The sequence below is a fragment of the Panthera uncia genome, chromosome B4 (genome assembly GCF_023721935.1).
Source record: "Panthera uncia isolate 11264 chromosome B4, Puncia_PCG_1.0, whole genome shotgun sequence".
NCBI classification, from domain to species: Eukaryota; Metazoa; Chordata; class Mammalia; order Carnivora; family Felidae; genus Panthera; species Panthera uncia.
Window position 1 is genome coordinate 91,632,312 of NC_064809.1, and position 22,212 is coordinate 91,654,523.

Genomic DNA, 22,212 nt, shown 5'->3' on the forward strand with positions numbered 1-22,212 from the left:
ATGGGTTTCATTTAAAGAGAAAGAATCTTGGTCTATGAGTTGTGTTTTAAAAGTATAATCTTGGCATTAAGGTTAAAATACCTTATTGAAGTGGTTTTTTTTCTCTCTCCTTCTCTCTCCTCTATTCTATAGCTGGACAGACTCCACCACGTCCACCCTTAGGTCCTCCAGGCCCACCTGGTCCACCAGGTCCTCCACCTCCTGGTCAGGTTCTGCCTCCTCCTCTAGCTGGGCCTCCTAATCGAGGAGATCGCCCACCACCACCAGTTCTTTTTCCTGGACAACCTTTTGGGCAGCCTCCATTGGGTCCGCTTCCTCCTGGCCCTCCACCTCCAGTTCCGGGCTACGGCCCCCCTCCTGGTCCACCACCTCCACAACAGGGACCACCTCCACCTCCAGGCCCCTTTCCACCTCGCCCACCTGGCCCTCTTGGGCCACCCCTTACACTTGCTCCTCCTCCGCATCTTCCTGGACCACCTCCAGGTGCCCCACCACCAGCTCCACATGTGAACCCGGCTTTCTTTCCTCCACCGACTAACAGCGGCATGCCTACATCAGATAGCCGGGGTCCACCACCAACAGATCCATATGGCCGACCTCCACCGTATGATAGGGGTGACTATGGGCCTCCTGGCAGGTAAGTCAGTATGTATCTATGACAGTAGACCTGGTGTGTTATTTGATCGGTAAAAAATACTCTACGTTTCATCGCCGAGGTTTGTTTTTGTTTTTGTTTTTTAATTATGGGCTTTTCCCCAGATATTTAATTTTCTGTATTGTTTGCTCTTCTTAGAAGAGGCAGTATCATATGATGAAAACATACTAAACAGCATTGGGAATAATCCCCTTCCACCACTTACATAGATGTGTGATTTAGAGCAAGTCACTAATTCATGGAGATTCCTTTCCATTATTTCTTAAGTTAAAAGAGGTTAATAAAGATAATAATAAAGATAATTTAAGTGAGCAAATGGGATCCTCAAGCTACTTTTAAGATTTTAAAGTGAATCTCATTTACCTTTGATGATACTACTCAGAGCACTAAAGTTTCCTTCTTCGTTTTAGGAATTCGATCAATTTGTTGGATAGGTACTATTGATTATCTCGTTGCTGATCAGGAGTCCCGACTGTCAAATTACTAACTTTTAATTGAAATGGAAACATTAAATGATACACAAGTATATTTGGGTAGACAAACACTTGTAAAACACAGTTGTGGAAATTAAAGTAATTAATGGTGATCCTTGGAAAAGAGCTAGGTGAAAACCATTCTTTCTTTTTTTTTTTTTTTTTGAAACCATTATTGAAGTAAATGATCTCTTAGCCCCCTTCCAAAGTAATTTAAAAACTATCCATACTCAAAACGTAATTTAGAGAGCTATATTTATAATCTCTAAGAGCCATTTGAATTTGCCCTCTTTAATTACTTCTGAGTTTGTCATTTGATTTTATATTTTTAAACTATCACTGTTAAACTACTTTGTACTTTATTTTGTCTGAAAATGTCCTGAAGGAATGGATTTGAGAATCTGCCTAATTCCATGCATTTGCACAGGCACATGGCAATAAATTTGATGTTGTAAACAAAGCACATTAACCATTATCTGTTCATAGAGGTTGCATCTTTATGACTGCCAAAAATGGCTCTGTTTTCTTTAGAAAATAACTACTGGGCTAGTATAACTTCTTCTGTTCACTTGAATTCCAGTTAGTGACTTCATATTAAGTGTTCACCTTTAGAGGACAGGCGTGGGTTAGGTGACTTGGTTTGACTATAAAATTTGAGTTTCGTATCTTTTTCCTAACATAATAGAATTTTGATAGTATTAGGTTTTCAAGAATTGGAGGGTGATGGTTATTTATGACTAATTTTTTATTGAAAATTGGAGAAAACTCTTACATGGGATTTCTTTTTTTTAAGAGGGATAGAATGGGCACAAGTCACAGCATTTAGTTGAAATTATACATGGATTTTGAACAACTTATAATTTGGTCAGGATGTCTATAAAGTTTTGGGAATGAGAGTAATACCTTAAAAGCATGTAAAAAGTTAGATTAGCTGTTTCCTCATTGCATTGGAATGAACTGCTGCTGCTTCCCTCAACTCAGTGTCCTATCTTGTAACTAGTAACTAAGATGGAAGAACGCTTACCTTTTCCTGTACTGTACATGTACAGTTTTTTTTTTTTTTTGAAGTATAGTCGACATGTAATGTACATGTACAGTTTTCAGAGTTGTCCAGCAGCTTTAGAAAGTTTTGGCATTTAATTCACTTTTTTCCAACAAATGTTTACACTTACTATCTTTTATTTGCCAGATACTCTTCTGGGGATTCAGTGGCAAACAAGATGATCTAAGATCTTGTCCCCGCCTGAAGTTCTTTTAATTAATCAGACATTTGTTATCCTTCTATTGTGAGTTGGGCCCTGTGCCTAGAGGATCCAAACAGAAATGTAACCAAATTCCTTGATTGTGTAGGGCTGTAGTTTTTGCTGTCAACATTTAAATGTATGTATATATAAATAAAAGAGCTAATAATGTGTAACTACCTTATGTTATAACATTCAGGACCGTTTATTATGTATGTTTTTGTATGACTGAAAAATATTATAGATCTATAAATACATTATCCCTGATCTCCAGAAAGACAAGGTTTCCAAGCTGCTACTTTATTTCAGCTGAAAGGTAGTGTTGTAGAATTTTGCTTAGACTTGCTCTCTTTGTAAGGTAAATAGCATGCTTCAGTCTGGAAAAGTAACTACTAGCCCTAAGACACTTGTCACAAGCAACTAGTATGAATTGTTTTATACTGTTAAAACTAACTGAAAAATGTGTTGAGTGCAACTTAAGGTTCATTTTTATTTTAAAGGGAAATGGATACTGCAAGAACGCCATTGAGTGAAGCTGAGTTTGAAGAAATCATGAATAGAAATAGGGCAATCTCAAGCAGTGCTATTTCAAGAGCTGTGTCTGATGCCAGTGCTGGTTTGTATATTTCTTCCTATATTAATATTTCTTATGTATGTTACTAGGAATGACCTAAAACTATGTGCAATCTTGAGGACTGGTAATTTATATTTAGTATTTATGTTCGTATTTCCAAATCATTACCTGTATTTATTTAAAAGAAATTGAGGGAAGTGATATGTCACAGTGCAGTGAATAGACCCATAATTTTAAATTCTTATATATGGATTTAAATTTTAGTCCTGACATGTAATGTGTTGGGGACCTTAAGGCAACTGATTCTCATATTTACAAATTAATAACCTGTGCTTCACATGTCTGTAATAATAAACAAACTGTGCTAATTTTACTAACATAAAAGCTTTTTACAAATGGTGAAGCCCTTAAAAAAGAAATGAAGATGTCTTCTGTAGTTACTTTAGTGTTCTTCTTTTATAAAATGCTTTATCACTTTTATCCCAAATGATTTGGGGGTATTTTGGAAACAAAATTTATTTCATTTCAACCCCTCTCCTTTGCCTCATAGGTGATTATGGGAGTGCTATTGAGACATTGGTAACTGCAATTTCTTTAATTAAACAATCCAAAGTATCTGCTGATGATCGCTGCAAAGTTCTTATTAGCTCTTTGCAAGATTGCCTTCATGGAATTGAATCCAAGTCTTATGGTTCTGGATCAAGGTAAAACTTTCCTGCGTCATGTCTATTTAAAACTATTATGTTACAAATAGAAAAAATACCGTGTTTGAAACTTTAAAATAGGACTTTGATTTTACTTATTACTGTTCGTATAGCAGCTAGAGTTAGATTTTCTTTTGTTTTGAATATTGAATCAAATGTCAGGTGTTTGCTTTTAAAACCCTTCAAAAGGGGCGTTGGGGTGGCTCAGTTGGTCACGTGTCCAACTTTAGCTCAGATCATGATCTCATGGTTCATGGGTTTAAACCCCAGTTCGGGCTATCTGCTGACAGCTCAGAGCCTGGAACCTGCTTTGGATTCTGTCTCCCTTTTCTCTCTCCCCTTCCCCAGCTTGTGTTTTGTTTCTCTCTCAAAAATAAATAAATATTAAAAAAAATAAAACCCTTCAAGAAGTTTTGGTTACTCTTAGAATAAGACTGTAAACATTCAGGCACTGTGTGATTCCTGCCTGTCTTCGAAGCCTCATTGTGTACTTTACTCCTTGCTCACTATTCTGTAGTCACAATGGTCTCCCTTCTCTTTTCCTTGATACATTAGCTCTTTACCACGTCACTGTTCTATACCGTTTTTTTTTTTTCCAAGTTTGTTTATTTATTTATTTATTTATTTATTTATTTAGAGAGAGCATGCGTGAGTGGGGGAGGGGCAGCGAGGGGGAGAGAGAATCCCAAGCAGGCCCTGCACTACCAGTGTTGAGCCAGGCTCAGGGTTCAAACCCACGAACTGTGAGATCATGACTTGAGCCAAAAATCAAGAGTCAGACACTTAACCCACTGAGCCACTCAGGCACCCCACACTTTCTATACTTGATATTCCTTCTGCTGGGAGCCCTTTTTCCTCACTCTTCACAAAGCTGACTTCTTATCCTTCATGCCTCAACTCAGTCTAACTTCCAGGAGAGATCTTCTCCAGGTTACTCTGTCATGTTGTTCTTTTTATTTCTTTTATAGTACTTACGGTAATCTATTTTTTATTGCACATTTCTCTTCTCTAGAACATATGTTGGAAAAGGGAAGGGCCTTACCTGTCCTGTTCACTACAGTATTTCTAATGACTAAACAGTGTTTGGTACAAGATGGGTGCTAAATAAATACTTCTTGAACAAGGAAGTTAATGAATGATCTGTTCATATTTTTAATTAGGTAATTCCTTTTTTTAGCGGTGCAGCTAACCTTGAAATTTTGCATATATTTGAAAGGTAGATCTTTAATCATGATGTAATATTCATAGGTCTGTCTTTAGTGTACTCCAGTGTTAGAGTCTTCATTAAGATAAGAGAAGGGAAAAAAAAAAAAGATAAGGGAAGGGAGCTTGTCTTTGTCATGATACCCAACTTCTTAATTACTACCTTCATGACCCAGTGTAAGTAAGGATCTTTGTATCTGAACAAATGTGTCATAGCTAAAGTCCATATCTTACCTAGTCTTCTTTTTAATTTTTTAAGTCCTAAGTAAGAATTGCTTTCTTGATCAAGGAGCTTAGCATCTACTAATGTTTGCTAAGTCTAGCTGTCTATTACAAAAATACAAAATAGATGGTTCGACTTACAGGCAGTTGGATTTCCTTATTGTGAATTTCAGAACTTAGCAGAATTTCTAAAAGTATTTTAGGAAACATACTTTGATTAAATTACCTCGTTTTTATTCTGTTGTTTTTTTTTTTTCGAAGGTAGCTCATAAAACGTTTCTTTTTAATAACAATGTGAATTATTTCCCAGTCTTTTCTAGTGGTCATAAGTACTAAGTTTTGAATTCTGTTTCCCACCATGCCTTCCAGCCGCCTCCACCCCTGAAGCAAACATATGTATTATTAGAAAGTTTCTGGGGCACCTTGGTGGCTCAGTCAGTTAAGTGTTTGACTCTTGATTTCGGCACAGGTCATGATTGCACAGTTTGAGTTCAAGCCCCACATCAGGCTCTGTGCTGACAGTGCGGAGCCTGCTTGGAATTCTCTCTCCCTCTCTCTGCCCCTCCTCACTTGCACTTTCTTTCTCTCTCAAAATAAGTAAATAAAAACCTAAAATATTAAAAAAAAATTCTTAGTGGAGTAGCACTCATGGTAAATCATATGTGGGTTAGTTATAAGTCTAAAATTGATACTACATATAGGTTTAGGTAACCTGTTAATGGGTGGTAATTTTATATACTTATCTCATTGTGTATTGAATAGTTTCATGAATTTTATGCCTAAAAAAACTATCTTCTATGCAGTCTTCAGTTTGAAACAAGTTGTCCTTTGAAGTTGTTTTCTCCCTTTACCTTTCTGTGTTCCTTCAGTAAACACTACATGTCTAATGCAAGCTATTAGATGTAATAGATGATAAGATGTATTGCCCTGGTGTGTCTGGATCCCAACTTGGGGTGAATATTTTTAAAATTGAAATTTCTGTTTGTGTGTGGGTGGGGGGGTTGTTGGTTTGTTTTTGGGAGAGGGAGAGAGAATCTTAAGCAGGCTCCATGCTCAGCACGGAGGCTGACATGGGGCTTGATCCCACTATTGTGAGATCATGACCTAACCTAAGCCAAAATCAAGAGTCTGTTGCTTAACCAACTGACCCACCCAGGCACTCCAAAAATGGGATTTCTCATTCATGCTTACAGGTGAGTCAGTAAGTCATTATTGGAAGTTCAGGATATCCTAAGTCTAAACTAGATTTACAAGGAATTTTTTGCTTTAGGTAGTAAATACTGCTATCCACTTACAGAGAGCATTAATCCAGTAATTTCTTTTAGAAGACGTGAACGATCAAGAGAGAGGGACCATAGTAGATCACGAGAAAAGAGTCGGCGTCATAAATCCCGTAGTAGAGATCGTCATGATGATTATTATAGAGAGAGAAGCAGAGAACGAGAGAGACACCGGGACCGGGACCGAGACCGGGACCGAGAACGTGACCGAGAACGCGAGTATCGTCATCGTTAGAAGGTGGGTATTTCTTGTTCCTGTTATATGTAGCATATGTGTTGTTAACAGTAATTATAACTCCAAGGCTATTGTTTATACAGTATATACCTACATTTTAAATGGTCCAACTACTTGTTCTGAATTTAATCTTCTGGAAACCTCTCAGAGAAATGACAGGTAAGTAATGACAGGTAAAAAAAAAAAATTTGACCTTTTACCCTTGAATATTGCTGAATTCAAACTTTTAGATTGTTAATGGCCTTGCTTTAGCAAGAAAATAATCAAGAGGACTCATGTCTACTTCTAAAATCTAAAAATGGGAATTGTTATAATTACATACATAGTTTGCATGTAATTTGAAATATAAAATGCAAGGAGTTAATCCATACACACACACACACACACACACACACACACACACACACACACAATGTGCTTGGGCTTTTAAATTGAAAGTTTCTCTCCTTGAACTAACTCTATCCCTAAAACTTTTGAAGAAAACCTAACACTATAATAGTTTATAATACAGAAGGATGATTTCTTAGCATTGAAAGCGCTTTTGTACTTAAAAAAGTATTCCTTAGAAAAGACATTTTTCCTGGCATATAGTTTTTGTTTTAAAATAAAAAAAACCATATCCTTTAATTTGCAAAGAAGATACGAAACTTAATTAAAACGGGTTCAGGGTACTCCATATCTAAGAATTTTAAATTGTATCAAATCATGCATCCCAGGTTAGAATAACCTTGAAATAATTTTCTTTGATGTTTCATTCATAAATCATAATCATTGTGTCTTTTTTTCTGTATTTTAAAACTATTTCTTGTGTACATTTTTCATAAAGTGGGAAGTTGTCTGTTTATACTTCATTTTCACGTGTAATTTTATTTTTATATTTGTGAACAGCATTTATTCATGTGAAAAGTAGGGGCAAGGCACTATAAGGTTTGTGCATGTGACACAGTTTATTCTGTAAACAAAAACTTTTTCTTTATGTGTTGGTGGCATATCCAAATTAAATTAGGCGAAAACAAACCCCTTATAGGTAACTGCACTTTACACAATTATTTTCCATAGTCATGGGAAACACTGAAAATTTACTCATGCAGTTGTTAGTATTTACATTGTTATGGGCAGAATCAAAGACTAAAAGTGTATGTAATTCTGTGACAGTAGCATTTCTTTAATATATTTTAGCAAACGAGATTCTTTTTAAATAATACAATTTATAAAATAAGCATGTAAGTCTTTATGGTATGTAAGCTATTACATTATTTACAGATTAAGGGCTTTATGAAGTGAAAAGACCAGTTTAAATACTTTTCTAGCATTTTGAGTATGCATCTTGAATATTTATCAAAACTTTAATTTTAAAATAGTTTTCCATGTATGGTATTATAGAACTTAATAAAATCTCAAAACATTTCTTTAATAGCCAAAGCATCTTTCACTTTTAAAACTGAGCTTATTGAAATTAATACTGCTTTTGGATGTAAGGATTAAGTGTTGTGTCATGTAAGTCTAAACACTAAATTTTAAAAATGTAGTTTTTTTTTCCCCTTGGCCAGAATAGATCTTAATACCATCTTATGAAAAAATTCTCAGTCCATCTGTTGCTTAAGGTGAATTATAGCCAATTTATTACTTGAAATGCTTAATTGTATCAACCATTTCACTTATAGTAAGATACAGTTTCTACAAAGAAGTTATGCTTTTACTTAGACTTTGTTAGTTCTCAACAAGCTTCTAATTCCTGAAGGCATGATAAGCAAAGCTTGCATACATCTTTAGTCTTCTCCAAGATTGGATGTGCCCATCAAGGACTTCTGAACCAGATTAGACTCAAAGTTAGTTTCTTCCTGGTTTTAGTTAAACTAGCATAGTCAGCCAAGTAAACTCCTTGAAAAGTCCATTGTTAATTTTAAATACTTTGAATTAACTAACATTACATTCCAGTAATGGGCACACCTAACTATACCATGGCTTGAGTTTCATTACATTCAGACATTAACTATGAATTCCTAACTTGCAAACTATTGTTGACATTTTTCTTAATCACTGATGTGTACCATACCAGAATTCCCATGTTTTGTTTGTACATTAATCAGAATTGAGTTGTAATATTGTTATGTGCCTTCATCCAAGCAAAATTTTACATAAGCATTCTAGAGCAAAAAATTCTGTTATCCTGGATTACTGTACCTTTATTACCAAACAGTATTTATTGCGGATGTAGTTGTGAATCAGAGGGGTGGGGTCTAGGATTAAATATATTCAAGTGAAAAACTTTTAAACAAACAAACCTGCACATTTAATTATTACCATAATAGGGTCTGTTGACCTTTTTAGAAGTTTTAAAATATGAGTCCTTTTGAGCTTTCATGTAAATCTTAAACGGACTAAATGGAATACAAGTAACTTGGAAGCTAACGTGAATGTCAGTAAGCAAGCGTGTATATAAATAAAACAGTAATGTAATTTATTATTAAATTGATGAATGGCTATAAAAGGGCAAGTTCTTAATTTAACTGGAAACTTAATGATGTTGGTAAGCTGTTATTGTCTGTCCCATCTTAATTTTTTTTTGTGTTTGAATTGTTGGTAATGTTAATTGCATTCTCTCATTTAAAATATGTATTAATTTTTCTGAAAGCATTCAGTATCTAAGTTCAAGTAGGTGATATTTTAATGGGAATATCAGTATTGTAAATTTTCAGTATGTAAATACACTGTATTTCATATTCTGTAATTTCTGCCTCTATTCTCAGACCACTCTGAGCAAAACACAAGTAGTTCAGTGTTTTAAGATTGTACACTTCTTATAGAAATAATTTTACTTTCATGGTTGAGTTATTTTCTTTTAGATTGCATTCCTCTTATTACTTGTTTGGAAAAATGCCACACAGCAAATTTCTGTTGATGATTCAGTTTTTCTTTGTGTACAAAGAGTGATGAATCCAGATTATTTTTTAAAATACTCTTTATTCATGCTTTTCCTCCCATGAGGTTTTACATATTTTCAAATCACTATCCATTTCTTTGATAAAAATTTTAAGCATCTTGTATGAGATATGAATTAAATAACCACATTTTTGGTAAGATTGCTTTTTTTCCCATATATATATATTATGATTTAAGGTTGTGTTGTTATTGCACAAGATTTAGGGTGCTTCGCAGTCTTTAATTGATAGTTTCTCATTAATTGGGGGGGGGGAGCCAAAAGATAAAAAGTTTTTTCTTACATGCTAAGATGTTTCATGTCTTTAAGATGTAGTGTTACTTAGAGGCTAATGTGAAAATTAAGTTATCTTTAATTATCTAATGAATGATACTGTTGGAAATGATATTTAAAAATTATTTCTGCAACTCTTAGGTCATCTGAGATCTGCCTCATATTGTCCAGCCTTGTTTTTGTGTTTTCCCATATATCCTAACTGTTCTGCTTCATCTGGATATGCTAGTTCTCTCCTCTTCTTTTGCTCTGAGTTTCCTTGCTTTTAGTATTTGCAGTATGTTACTACATGGCTATCTTAATTGAAGTGACAGAGGGTAGGAAGTAATCCCTTGAATGGATGTGTAGTGTGGTTTTTGCTCATTGTGGTTTAAGAATAGGTTTTGTTTACAAATGATTAATGTTCCCTGTTAAAAGAAAATTCAATGCCAATGTGAGTCACCTTGCTCTCACCTTCATCTCAATGTGAAATATACTACCATTGTTGTAGTTTGTAAACTAGATCATTTTGAATAAGTAATGTTTTGAATGAATATTTAGTTAGCATTGTTTAAAGAAAACCTAATAACCAAAAAGGGGGACGTGTGCCATATATGGTATCCAAATTTACTAATTTGCCTTCTGTGGTAGCTTGTTTTAATCCTCAGAGGAAATTCTAAGTCACATAAACAGCTTAATTTGAAAAAATTTGTTTGTGAAATTTGGGGGGCAAAGATGAGTTTTCTTTGTGGCGAAGTTTATTTCCATAGTGAACTGCCTAGAGCAACAATCCTGTATGTTTTATATATAGTGTAATGAAAGACTTTAGTTAAAATGAGGTAAGTACTATGTCCACAGGTAGAAAGAAGGAAATACCAAATGTTGTGGTAGTAAGGGAGTTTTTGTAAATATCTCCAGTAAGCAGAATTTCACATAATATGTTTTAGCACAAGAAGAATTTTATATTCAGATACTTCGTATTTCTTTTGCCCACTCCTTCCCTATTCCTCGCATTAAGGAGAAGTTTTCAGAAGAGAAAAGTGAATTTTATTTCACTGAGTTAATAGAATCACATCTCTAAAATTGTAGTAGAATTCTATTTAGTTAATTCTTTTCATTCAATATTAATGTGAAAATCTATGAAAGATCTGTGTCAAGTATGTATTTTAATCTTACTACAAAGGTGAATTTGCCACAAGTTTAGGAATACTGATGCTAACAAATTTTCTTAGATAAGTTTCTAACAGAAATGCTCATAATTTGAGTTGTTAGTATTGGCTTTATTTTACATTATCTCGTTATACAGGTGCTTCTCTGAATTGAGATTTTACTTAGCGCTTAACTTTATATACTTCATTAAAGAGCTGTAGATTCCATTTGTCTTCTTAATTTCTTATCAACTGTTTACATAGATCTTCCTTTTATAACTGATAGCTAAAACTAGTAATTGTGTGGCTTTGATATTAACATATCCGACTAAATGGTATTCTGAAAACATGAGCATTGAATGTATTTGTCACTCTTTTTTGATATCTTTGTTCATGTAGATGTCCTAGAAATTTGAGAGTATAATATGGGATTGGATTATTGGAAATGGGTTGTATTGCCTTCAAATTTGCTTCCGTTTGAGTTTGTAAAATTTGTATTTCCAAATGGATAAATGTAAAGTGTTTAGAAATAGAAATAAAAACTGTCAGACTATCCCCCAGATTTTATGTCTGTATGGTGCAAACGAGAGACTTATTAATAGTAAAGGTCTACCTATGAAGTATAATCAAGCAAAAGATGAGTGCATTTGTCCTGCATAAAGATGTGTGTTACGATTTCATGAACAGGGTTCTCTACATAAAATGTAGTAAAATTCTCCTTTGGAGTGATTAATAAGATAAAGTTGCAGTGTATGCCATATGCTTTTTGGAAGAATTGGGTATTTTTGTTTTGCTCACTGTGACTTTAAATAATTTTCCCCTCTTAATGACCAGATCTCTCTTCTATATCTCTCACATCACAACAAAAAGGTTAGGGAGATAACATACTTTGGTAGTAAGATTTATGAATATCAGAGTAGTGCATCTTTTCAGGTTAGAACATATTTCTTATCTTTTCTTTAATACTTTAATACCAGGGTTTTTTTTATGCATTGCAAGGCATAAAAATAAAACCTATAAAAGCTGCCTTTCTAGATTTTTTTTTCATGAAATAATTCTACCTAAAGTTTCATCAACATAAAATAAAGGTATAATAAAAGGTAACATTAGCAATGGTTTAAGTATCTCGTTGAAAAATATGGGCAAATAGAAATTATTTAAAAGAAAAAGTCCAGAATTATAACATCTAGTGGTTGTTTTTTTCTTTTGCAGTTGTAAAATTTAGGTTTTCACTCCTAGGCAATGTGAATGCATATGTATATTGATGCTCTTAAGATGGTTACAGCCTAGTTGGGGAGGAAAGGACATAAAATAAAACATTTATAGTTGTGACAGTATTAATTACTCTTAATTATGGAGCAGAAAGTATTTTCCAATTACTTTTATGGCAAGAATATCACTAAATATTGTGCCCTTTTACCTTTTACTACATCATCTTGCTGAAATGCTCTCTTGGAATTTATATTTTAAATACCTCGTGTTTTAGTGATCACTTACATGCAAGTTAATTGAATGCTGCTTTTGTGAACCTCTACCTGAAGTTTGCTATTTATGTATTCTTGAAATTTCAGTTTATCAAATTTATTGTTTTTTTTTTCTTTATGTGAGTTTTCAATGAAATTTATCATTGTAGATTCTTATTTAGTGTGTTTTGGGTTAGCTTATCTAAATACGTTAGGTAACTTTACATTAGAGTGAAAGTAAAGTTAATGTTTTAAATTTGTATCACGTCTGAAGATTTGTACGTGGATGTCATATTTATTTAAATGTGCATATTGAGCTATATATTTATAAATTTTATCTATAAATTTTGTAACATGGAACAGTTTGATTTATAATTTGCAGAAGTTCCTGTATGCTGTCAAATAAATACAACTAATTTGTAAAATAATTTATTGCATTTTATATTCAGTTCACATTTAATTGTTAATGAGTTATATAGAATTGATATGTGGGTGAATGAAAAATATTTACATTAAAATCATTCGAGCATTTCCATTTATTTTTGTAGTATGCATACTTTAGAAAATGACTTATAAATGTTTCCATCATCACAGAAACAGCAGCTGCTATACTTTCCTTTCTGTTTCAGTCATTAAATTAATAAGGCAGTAATAACTAAGAAGAATGAAATGAGAATGTGTCCGTTTTAATCGTCACATAAATTGGGAGCATTTCTCCACCATGAAGGCAGCTACTGTTTCAGTTAACTTTTATTGTGTTAGAATACGTAACAGTGAAGTAGATGCACGACTTGTGTATGTATAGTTAAGCCAGCGTTTTTCTGTGTATTATGGGGAATAGCAAAATCTACATCACAAATTTTGACACATTACAGCTGAAGGAAGAGGAACACCTTCCAAGACAAAACAGTCTTCATGGGGGAAAAATGACGCTTGTCCAGCAGTTTGCTTCTTGTGATTGAACTGAACCCGTAAGGATTCATGGATAAAATGAACAGGAATAGATCTGAATAAAGCAAATCTGCATAAATGGTAACCAGTAGCTCTACTTTTATTTTTTATGTTGCTTAACTGTTTTATTTGAAGGAAACCTGTGTGATTTAAAAAAAAGTTATAGCTTTTGCAACTTTATTACTGGTTATATACATTTGGCCATTCTAATGTGCAAGCAATTGGAAAAAATGTCAAGTAAATGCTTGTTTTTATAGTAGTTTGTTCTTGTTAAAAATGTTCATATGATAATGTCTGTAAACAGCACCACTTTGATTACAATAGATGTAGTGTTGTAATAAACTGTTCAATGGGGCTGATGTGTAAAGCTGTTCAAGTTATTTGATGTTTACACCTCAGGGAAAGTCTTGTGTTCAGCAATATCTAAAGATAATGTTACTATGACATTTATACTGTCCTTTAAAAAAGCATTGCAATAGCGGTTTTGGATATGCACCAATCTAATCTTGCGTTCAGTGAATTAAACATACTAATTAAGTGTCTCTTGCCCTTGATTTTGATATTAGAATAGGTGAATTACATGGATATTTAATATTTCTATATTCTGCTTTTCTAGCTGTTTTTACCTAGTTAGCTTGTGATTTTGCTGAATGGTATGTAAACTTGTAAAGTCTCACAGACATAGCAATCCAGTCGATGTGTTAGGGGTCAAAAAAATTTTTGTGGTTTTAACATTTTAGTAAAAACCCATACATGATTTGCTACAGTAATGCAGCTTAATTACAACACAGATGTACTGAAACGCTTAATTGTAAACTGCTAGCATTGAAGAAATATTTTGACAATTCTGATTTGATGCGGCAGTTATTTGCTGTTTTATATTAATAGTGCTTGTGGTTTATTTTTGAAGCCATGAGCAATGTAAATACAGCCGTGCAGCAGACAAATGTGAGTAAGGAGAGCATTTAGTTTTATTTTCTGGTTACTATAGATTTTGGAAGGACGTGATGCTTACTGATCTCGAGTTGTATTCTCCTGTATGTGTAATGGGTAGATTATAGGTGTACCCTGTCACCACAGTTTAAGGAATCTTGTGTGTGTTCATGCAGCCTTTTGATTCATGCTAGAGTTACTTAATCAAAGATTTTTTTCAAATCTGCCTTGCATATAGGCCCACATTAAAAGCACTTGGCTAGCATGTGTTCTTAATTGCAAAATTAGCATAGGCAGAGTGTCAACTTGATGAGACACTTGTATAGGAAGGTCATTCCGAATCATTACTTCAGAAATTTGAGTTGGATTCCTAAGCAAGTTAATTTGTTTTTAATGTTTTTAAGATCTGATTATCTGAGAGATCTGGTAATACACATTGGTTATTTAAAAAGATAGCCAAATTTCAGGACAGTGCTTAAAGTATTTAGGTACCCTAGATATGATGTCATGTGCAACTTGTAGAAGCCCTCCAGAGATTTGCACTGCAGTTCTTCACGTTCATTTTGTCCACTATCACACTAGTTCTCACAAAATTACCCGTATTATTGCTAGTTTTATTTTAAAACATTTTGTGATTGGAGTATTTGTGCATGAGATCACTGGCATTCATCAGAACTGTTTGCTCTCAGATTCTTGTTCTATCTTGTTGTGTTCTATCTTGTTGAAAATGCAGTTGCCTTTTTAACATTATTTGAGTTGTATCAAAATCAGTTTTCTTGTTTTGTGCATAGGTGTTGTTTTGTCATTCCTTAGCTTTATTATATTTTCATTACAATGCCCTAATGTGAAGAAGTGTGGACATAAGTATATTACAAGGGAAATTAGTTAATAGTAAGCTTAAAAGGTAAGTAAATGTCCATGAGAATAAGATACTCTCTGAGTTTTTAAATGGAATTATAAAAATCTAACCGCTTGAACTTGAGATGAAACTGGAAATTTTGTACTAATTAAATCCTTCATTTACCTTTTCATTTTTTATCAGTGGAACCCTTTAATTGCTCATTCTGTTTCACTCTTCTCCCTACGTGGCTGATCTCATTACGTGACTTTTGTTGCAGACAATGTGAGTGTACTAGAATTGTTTGCTGCTAGTCCCATTGTTTTTAAATGATGTCAGAAGGAAACAACTTTGGTTCGGCCCATTAATTTTTAGTCTTTTTCTACCTGGTAACACATGAATGTATAGCAGTAAAGGTGAAAATTGCAAGCCTTGTTTTATTCTTCATATCCCTTCTGTTGTCTGGGCTAATGTTATTCAAAAACTCTTTCTTTCTTTTTTTTTTTTTTTTTTTTAAACATGTAAAAACAATCCAAAGAGATAAATCATTACATACATCACCAAAAAAAAAAAAAAAAAAAAAAAGACAAAGAGAAAGAGAGTTTCAGAGACCTTTTCATTTCTTAATAATAATTGTAGTGAATATGAAAACAGACTTGAGTTTAACTTTGAACCATAGGCATTTATTAGTGCTATGCAGTGACATTCCTTTCAGCCAGTAAAGTTACGAATGACTGATGCAGCACCTCCGTGGTATTGCTTCTGAAGCAACACTCAATCGAATGTGCTGCTTTTAGTTAAAGGACATACATTTTGGAAAGGATATTCCATTGTAAATTTGGAAGTGTTTATTTTGTCAGTTTTCATAACCAAGATTTGGAGTAAGTTGCAGTGGCTGTTGATCATAGTTTAGCCCATTTAATGGCCCCTTTCCGTAGAATATTCTTAAGCAGTTAACTACAATTTGAAGTTCACAGATAACTTATGGATTGTAGCTTAAGGTATTATTTTCATTTAATTCTCCTGTGGAGAATATTGCTTTGTTTTTTACTAGTTTAAGGTCAGTTCTTAAAACAAACACAGGATTTTAATGAATGTTGTATAACATTTTATAGTGGAAGGGGGAAATTGTTGGAAGGGTAAAGACGTCTCTTTCCCTCATGTATTTAAATGTGCCAATAACCTAAATACATACTGTTTTATACAATGAAATGCTACTTACTACGAAACTTTCTGTTGGAGTGCTCTCAACATTTTGGTTTTCATACCTGAATGGTCATTGCATTTTTCTGTATTTTATAAGGTGACTCCAATTTTGTGTTTTAAGCTTCAGCCTGTTATTTTAAGAGGAAGTTTATGTTTTGATTCTTTACTGAGAATACAGTATTGAGAGTCTTACTGTTTTACAGATAACTGCCTTTTAAATTTTATTCATTAAGTTCATTTGCATCCCATAGCTGTCTGTAAATGTTTCCTGCAGTTGTATGTACTCAAATGCACGCTTATCCATTGTACATATTAGACATTTTTTGTGCTAAAGTATATTAAGTGGGATTTTTGTAGCAAAGCATTCTATTTTTCTGTTCTTACTCTGTGTGTGTGTTGTTTTTTTTACATTAACCTTCAGTTTAAACACTGGAGTATTTATTTCATTTTTTAGCAACTTGACTCTTAGAAGCCTTAGACTAATTTTTAATAAATATTCAACCAAAAATTATAAATTTAAGATGTGGCCTTACATACAGCATTCCTTGTGTTTGTAATGTGAGATTTTTGATTAGAGAAATCAAAAGATTCTGGATTAAAGTTTCATTGTAAGTTGAAATAGAAAATGTGTTAAAATGTCTAGGCTTCTGGGAGGAAGTTCTTTTACTCTTCTTTCTTGGCATTAGAAAGAAGCAATATGGATTTTTATGAATATTCAGGCAATTGTATCCAGTTTCGATTGATTTAGGTTTGTCTTAACCGATGTTCTTTAAAATTTCAGGTTGTTGGCATTCACTCTGAGTATGCAGCTATTGTGGTTTTTGTATGGGACATACAAACACTTGGTTAGGTATAGACAGATTTTAATGTTTTAAAGACTTCTTGCTATATTAACATATTGTAATAGGAGTCTTTTAAAATATTAGATAGAATTTAACTGAAGTCACACAAATCTTGAAATGGTATTAGCAGATAGTAAATACTACAGAAAGTTTTTCATGTGGGAGCATCCTAAAACTCTGCCATGGGTGTAAATGTTTGCATTAATTTCATAATTGGACAGACCCTGCATTTAGTAAAAACATTTCGTTTTGAAGATGTGGTGTTTTTTTGTGGTTTTTTTTTTGTTTTTTTTTTGTCACACTGTTACTGCATAACACTTCTCAGCATTCTGTAAGTTATATTATTTTAAAACACAATGGTGAATTCATGTTTATTTTTTTACTTTGAAAATTGTAGCACTCAGGTGGTATTTAATGGGAAAGGATCCTTGGGGTAAATCATAATGTATTCTAAGGAATGCATCTATAACATTGATGACTTTAGCCTTAAAAAAAGGTCTATTCTTACTCTTCTTCCTCTTCATCCCATGGTATATTAGCAAAGTAGTTTACAGCCTTGTACAGCCTTATATAGTTGTTTTACAATTTTTAATGGAAAGCCCTTAACAAAAAAATTGTATCATATTCCCAGTATCCATGAATTAACTGAAATCACGGTTTGTAAATAATTTGTCTAATACCAGAAGGCCAAAGAAAGTCTTAAAATTTTAGCTATTGACTCTGGTGACTTCACAATAAGATTTCTGTGCAAAAGGTAAGGTGATATTTGATCAAATAGACATCTTTTTGGTGTCCATGAGAACTAGACTTCCATATTAGCTTCTATTAAAAAGCTCATTCCATTTTATTAAAATGTTTGTAATTGCAATTTTGTGTTTAATGTTTATTTTCTGTCTTTTCTTTCTTTAGCATTTAGGTGACTGTTCAGCAGTTTGCTATATGGCCATTGTTGGCCTTAAACTGCACTAGTAACAAGCATGGTATTTATCTTGTATTAAAAATAAAACACGGTTTTGATAATACTTTACAGTTTGTCCTTTTGTTTGATTCATAATTTAGCCATTGTGTCTGGTTTGAATAATTCATATTTTTTGGCAATACACAGTATGACAGAAGTTGGACTCTCATCTGTATTTTGTCTTTAAGCCAGCCTCCTAGTTGGTGGTTATTTTCTTCTGTATTGACATTTTGATGGTCTCTAAAGCAGATGATTAGGATCCTAAAATTAGGATTTAGAAACCTAAAACAGTTCTAAGCTGTTTTATTCTCAAACCTAAGATTCAGATAACGTTTGTCTAGTTTTAGGGGATTATTGACCTTCCTAGACTCGAGTCAAGTAAAAGTGTTTCTAGATCACAGCAAAAATATTTTACCAGCTAGCTTGGAGACAATACAGGGTACTTTTAAACAGTAACAATTGTGATTTCAGTAAGGATTTGTATGCCAGGTATTAGGCCCCAGGTTAGAAAACCTGCATGCGTCAAAGTATGTTGAAGGTGTAGTAAGTCTATAAACAGTCCTAGCCATATGAGGAAATAAGTTACCATTACTAGGATCCATTTCCATTCCCCCGTTAAAACTGTTTCGGGTTTTGTTAGTTTCCCTATTACTCTGTTACATGTTTACATTTTGAAGAAGATTGCATTCATTGATCATCCTTTCATTCAGTTGAGACTCTTGCAGAGAGTATTTGACTGAAAGAAAGATTGTTAGGAACATTTTTTAACCCAGTGCCACATAAGACACCGTAGCAGTCAGTCAAGGCTTGATTTAGTGAAAGGTGGACTTGCGGCCTTTTTTTTTTTTTTTTTTTTTTAAGAACGAGCACGGGAGCAGGGGAGGGTGGGGGAGAGTATTTAAGTGGGCTCCACACTAAGCGTGGAACCTGACGTGGGGTTTGATCAACCACGACTGTGAGATCATGACCTGAACCAAAACTAAGAGTCAGACATTCAACCGATTGACCCACCCAGGCGCCCCAGATGGACCTTTTCTTTTAAAGGATTTGTAGACAGAATTTTCCCAATCTAGTTTTATTACCTAACCATTACCATGAAACAAGAAATGTTAGAAATGGTTTCCAGTGCTTCTTGTTTCCATCTTGTCTCCCTTTTATATTTCACTAACAGAGCGGTTGGATTTTTATATCAGTTCCCATCAACTGCTGTTGTCAGTGCCAGATAAGGGATATATACATTATATATCTTACCTTTCAGAAATCTATATTTAGCTTTATACGAAAACTTTAGAAAGTAGGGTTTACTTCCTTAATGTTAACACCGAGACCTGAAGAACGAATAAGACTTGGTGAAGGGGGAAAGGAGATCCCTTCTGGTCCAAGAGGTTTGCACAAAAGGGCTTTTGGCAGGAGGGAGCAGATTAGTAGGAATTGGAGGAATGCCAGATTGGCGCAAGTGGGAAGTGAGAATCATTAGCTTGTGTATGGGTTTCAGGAAAAAGGCAAGAGCCAAGACGATGGGGTTAAATCACAGTAAAGATTGCCCTCTCCCCCCCCCCCCCCCCCAGTTGGTTGAGCATCCAACATTGGTTCAGGTCATGATCTCGCTGTTTGTGGGTTTGAGCCCTGCATCAGGCTCTGTGCTGACAGCTAGGAGCCTGGAGCCTGCTTCATGTTCTGTGTCTCCCCCTCTCTCTCTCTGCCCCTCCCCCACTCACACTCAGTCTCTCTCTCAAAAATAAACATTAAAAAATTTAAAAAAAGAAAAGATTGCCCCCCCCCCCAATGATGTGGAATCGTTGAAGTTTGAAGTGTCCCGTCACTAGCATTTCAAAACTTTTTGGCTATAAAATTAAATCAGTAAAAGAATAGATCAGGTAAACCAGTGAAGCCATTACAGCAATCTTCAACTACAGGGAGATAGGATAATAGAAGTAGAGAAAAGTTGATTTAGTGAAAGACTTAGGAAACTGAATTGATATACTTAGTGGATGTTTAGATAGGAGGTGAGAAAAATGACTTTGACAGCTTATGTAATGCTATGTCATTGCCCAAGTCAGGAAGTTTTGGAAAAAGATGTGGAGATAGTATGAATTTAGTGCCTTTTGAGATCCAAGAAATAGCAAGAGTAATTTGTTACATAGTTTTGGAGTTTTGAAGACATGGGTTAAAGCCATAACTTTGTAGTAAGTTAAATAGAGAAGAAACCATCAAAATGGGATGAGTCTGATACAACTTAAGGTTTCTGGTTTAGGAAATGATGCTCATTGAGATCAGCAGTAGGAGAGGAAGTAGCTAATTTTTGTTGTTGTTAAATTTAAGCTCTGTACCCAGCACGGGGCTGCAGTCATGACCCTGTGATCAAGAGTCCTGTGCTGTATCAACTAGGCCCACCAGGCGCCCAGAGGAAGTAGCTTTGGATTAGAAGAGAAACATTCCTTCCTCAGGAGGGAAGATAACAGATAAAAATAGGGGCGCCTGGATGGCTCAGTCAGTTAAGTGTCCTACTTTGGCTCAGGTCATGATCTCACGGTTCGTGGGTTTGGGCCTCATGTCAGGCTATGTGCTTCGGATTCTGTGTCTCTCTCTCTCTGCCCTTCCCGTGCTTGTGCTCTGTCTCTCTCAAAAATAAACATTAAAACACACAGAAGTTTGGGGGCTGTGTAAGTAGGTGGTATAGATTTTAAGACCTGTCTAGTGACTTCAAAACAGTTGAGGACATTGTGCAAGGGTTTGTGGTTTAAGTTTGGGAGAATAAACTGATGTTGATAGGTTTGTTGGGACTTAGTCTAGCTGAGAGCAGGTTCCATTTTTGTGGTGGCAGTCCACTTAATAACACATTCAGTCACCCATAAGGTAGGTAGTTGGGTCAAGCTCTGGGATGGGAAAGGCATTAATAATAGTTTTTATCACTTTTCTGTTTAATGGTTGTCAACCCAGCTACAGAATAGAGTTACCCTCTTGATGGTTGGTTGGTTGGTTTGATAGGGGGAAAGGTGCCATCAGCATTTTTAGAAATGGCTCTAGTACCTATTCTCTTAGTTTATTAAATCACCGTAAAAGATAGATAGTATTCTTTTTCAAGTGAGCCAGTAGGCTCTGAAGAGTTACCTGACTGCTAGCAGAATGGTGAGTCGAAGTTAGGATGTGTTTATGATTTTTCAGTCATTTGCTGAATGCTATCAAACTATGCCCCAGCTCTGCCATTAGTGCTAATTTAAAAAGCTTTATTGATACCTGAACTGTAAACATTTAGGAACATACTTCTTTAGGGGCTCCTGGGTGGCTCAGTCAGTTAAGTGTCTGACTTTCTTGATCTCAGCTCAGGTCTTAATCTCAGGGTTGTGAGTTTAAACCCTGTCTGTGTTGGGCTCCACACTGGGCATAGAGCATGGAGCCTACTTTAAATATATATTTATATATATTAAATATTTATGTATGTGTATAATTTGGGCATCGACTAAGAAATTGAGCTTCACCCCAGTGCAGTATAGAAACTTTGGTACCATTGTGTATCACTTTAGTTTTTTTTATCCCCCAAACTGACTAAGTCATTTTACATTATTGCCTCGTCAGATTTCCACAGGTAGGGGATGGGTTGGGTGGGGAATCACCTTAAATGAAAATACAAACTAAAGAATTTTCCTAATCATCTAATCTAAGAATGTGCTCAATTTTCTAGAAGGTGATTTGCAGAATGTGAAGGCTAGAGCTAATTATTACTGAATTTAGTGATGGCTGGTTTTCAGTTAGTAGTATATCCATTGTAAACACTTGTCTGTTGCAGTTATTTTTATGCAACTCAAATTATTCCAGGATTTGTAGACTTTAAGCTCTTTCATATTTCACATTACTTGTGAAAATGCTATGTGTATCTGTGCCCACTGGGAGACTGCCTACCTATAAGCTTCCATAGCAGTCTGGTATATGCTGCCCTGGGCTTTCTAAATGATCTGAGTATGTGAATGGACACTAAAGGGAGGATGGTGATGGAAGGAGCAACTTCTCATCTCTGCTGAGGATACCTGGTAGTGATCCTACCTAGAGTTACCTTCTACCAGTTGTTACCCCTGCTTACACAAATACTGAGAAC

At 34.6% G+C, this 22,212-nt stretch overlaps 1 protein-coding gene across 4 annotated transcripts in view; it reads left to right on the forward strand.

Annotated features, from left to right (window-relative positions):
- CPSF6 (cleavage and polyadenylation specific factor 6) overlaps window positions 1-15,710 on the forward strand; it is a 31,164-nt gene extending 15,454 nt beyond the window's left edge. For 2 of the 4 annotated variants that reach the window (XM_049625953.1, XM_049625955.1), the window contains 4 exons: window positions 133-637; window positions 2,870-2,985; window positions 3,494-3,647; window positions 6,401-15,710. In XM_049625953.1, the coding sequence (XP_049481910.1) occupies window positions 133-637; window positions 2,870-2,985; window positions 3,494-3,647; window positions 6,401-6,587 (962 nt within the window). In that variant the 3' untranslated portion in view covers window positions 6,588-15,710. Of the gene's footprint in view, window positions 1-132; window positions 638-2,869; window positions 2,986-3,493; window positions 3,648-6,397 lie in introns of all 4 variants that reach the window. The other 2 variants (XM_049625952.1, XM_049625954.1) reach the window with 2 other exon arrangements.
- Window positions 15,711-22,212: the final 6,502 nt, after the last annotated feature.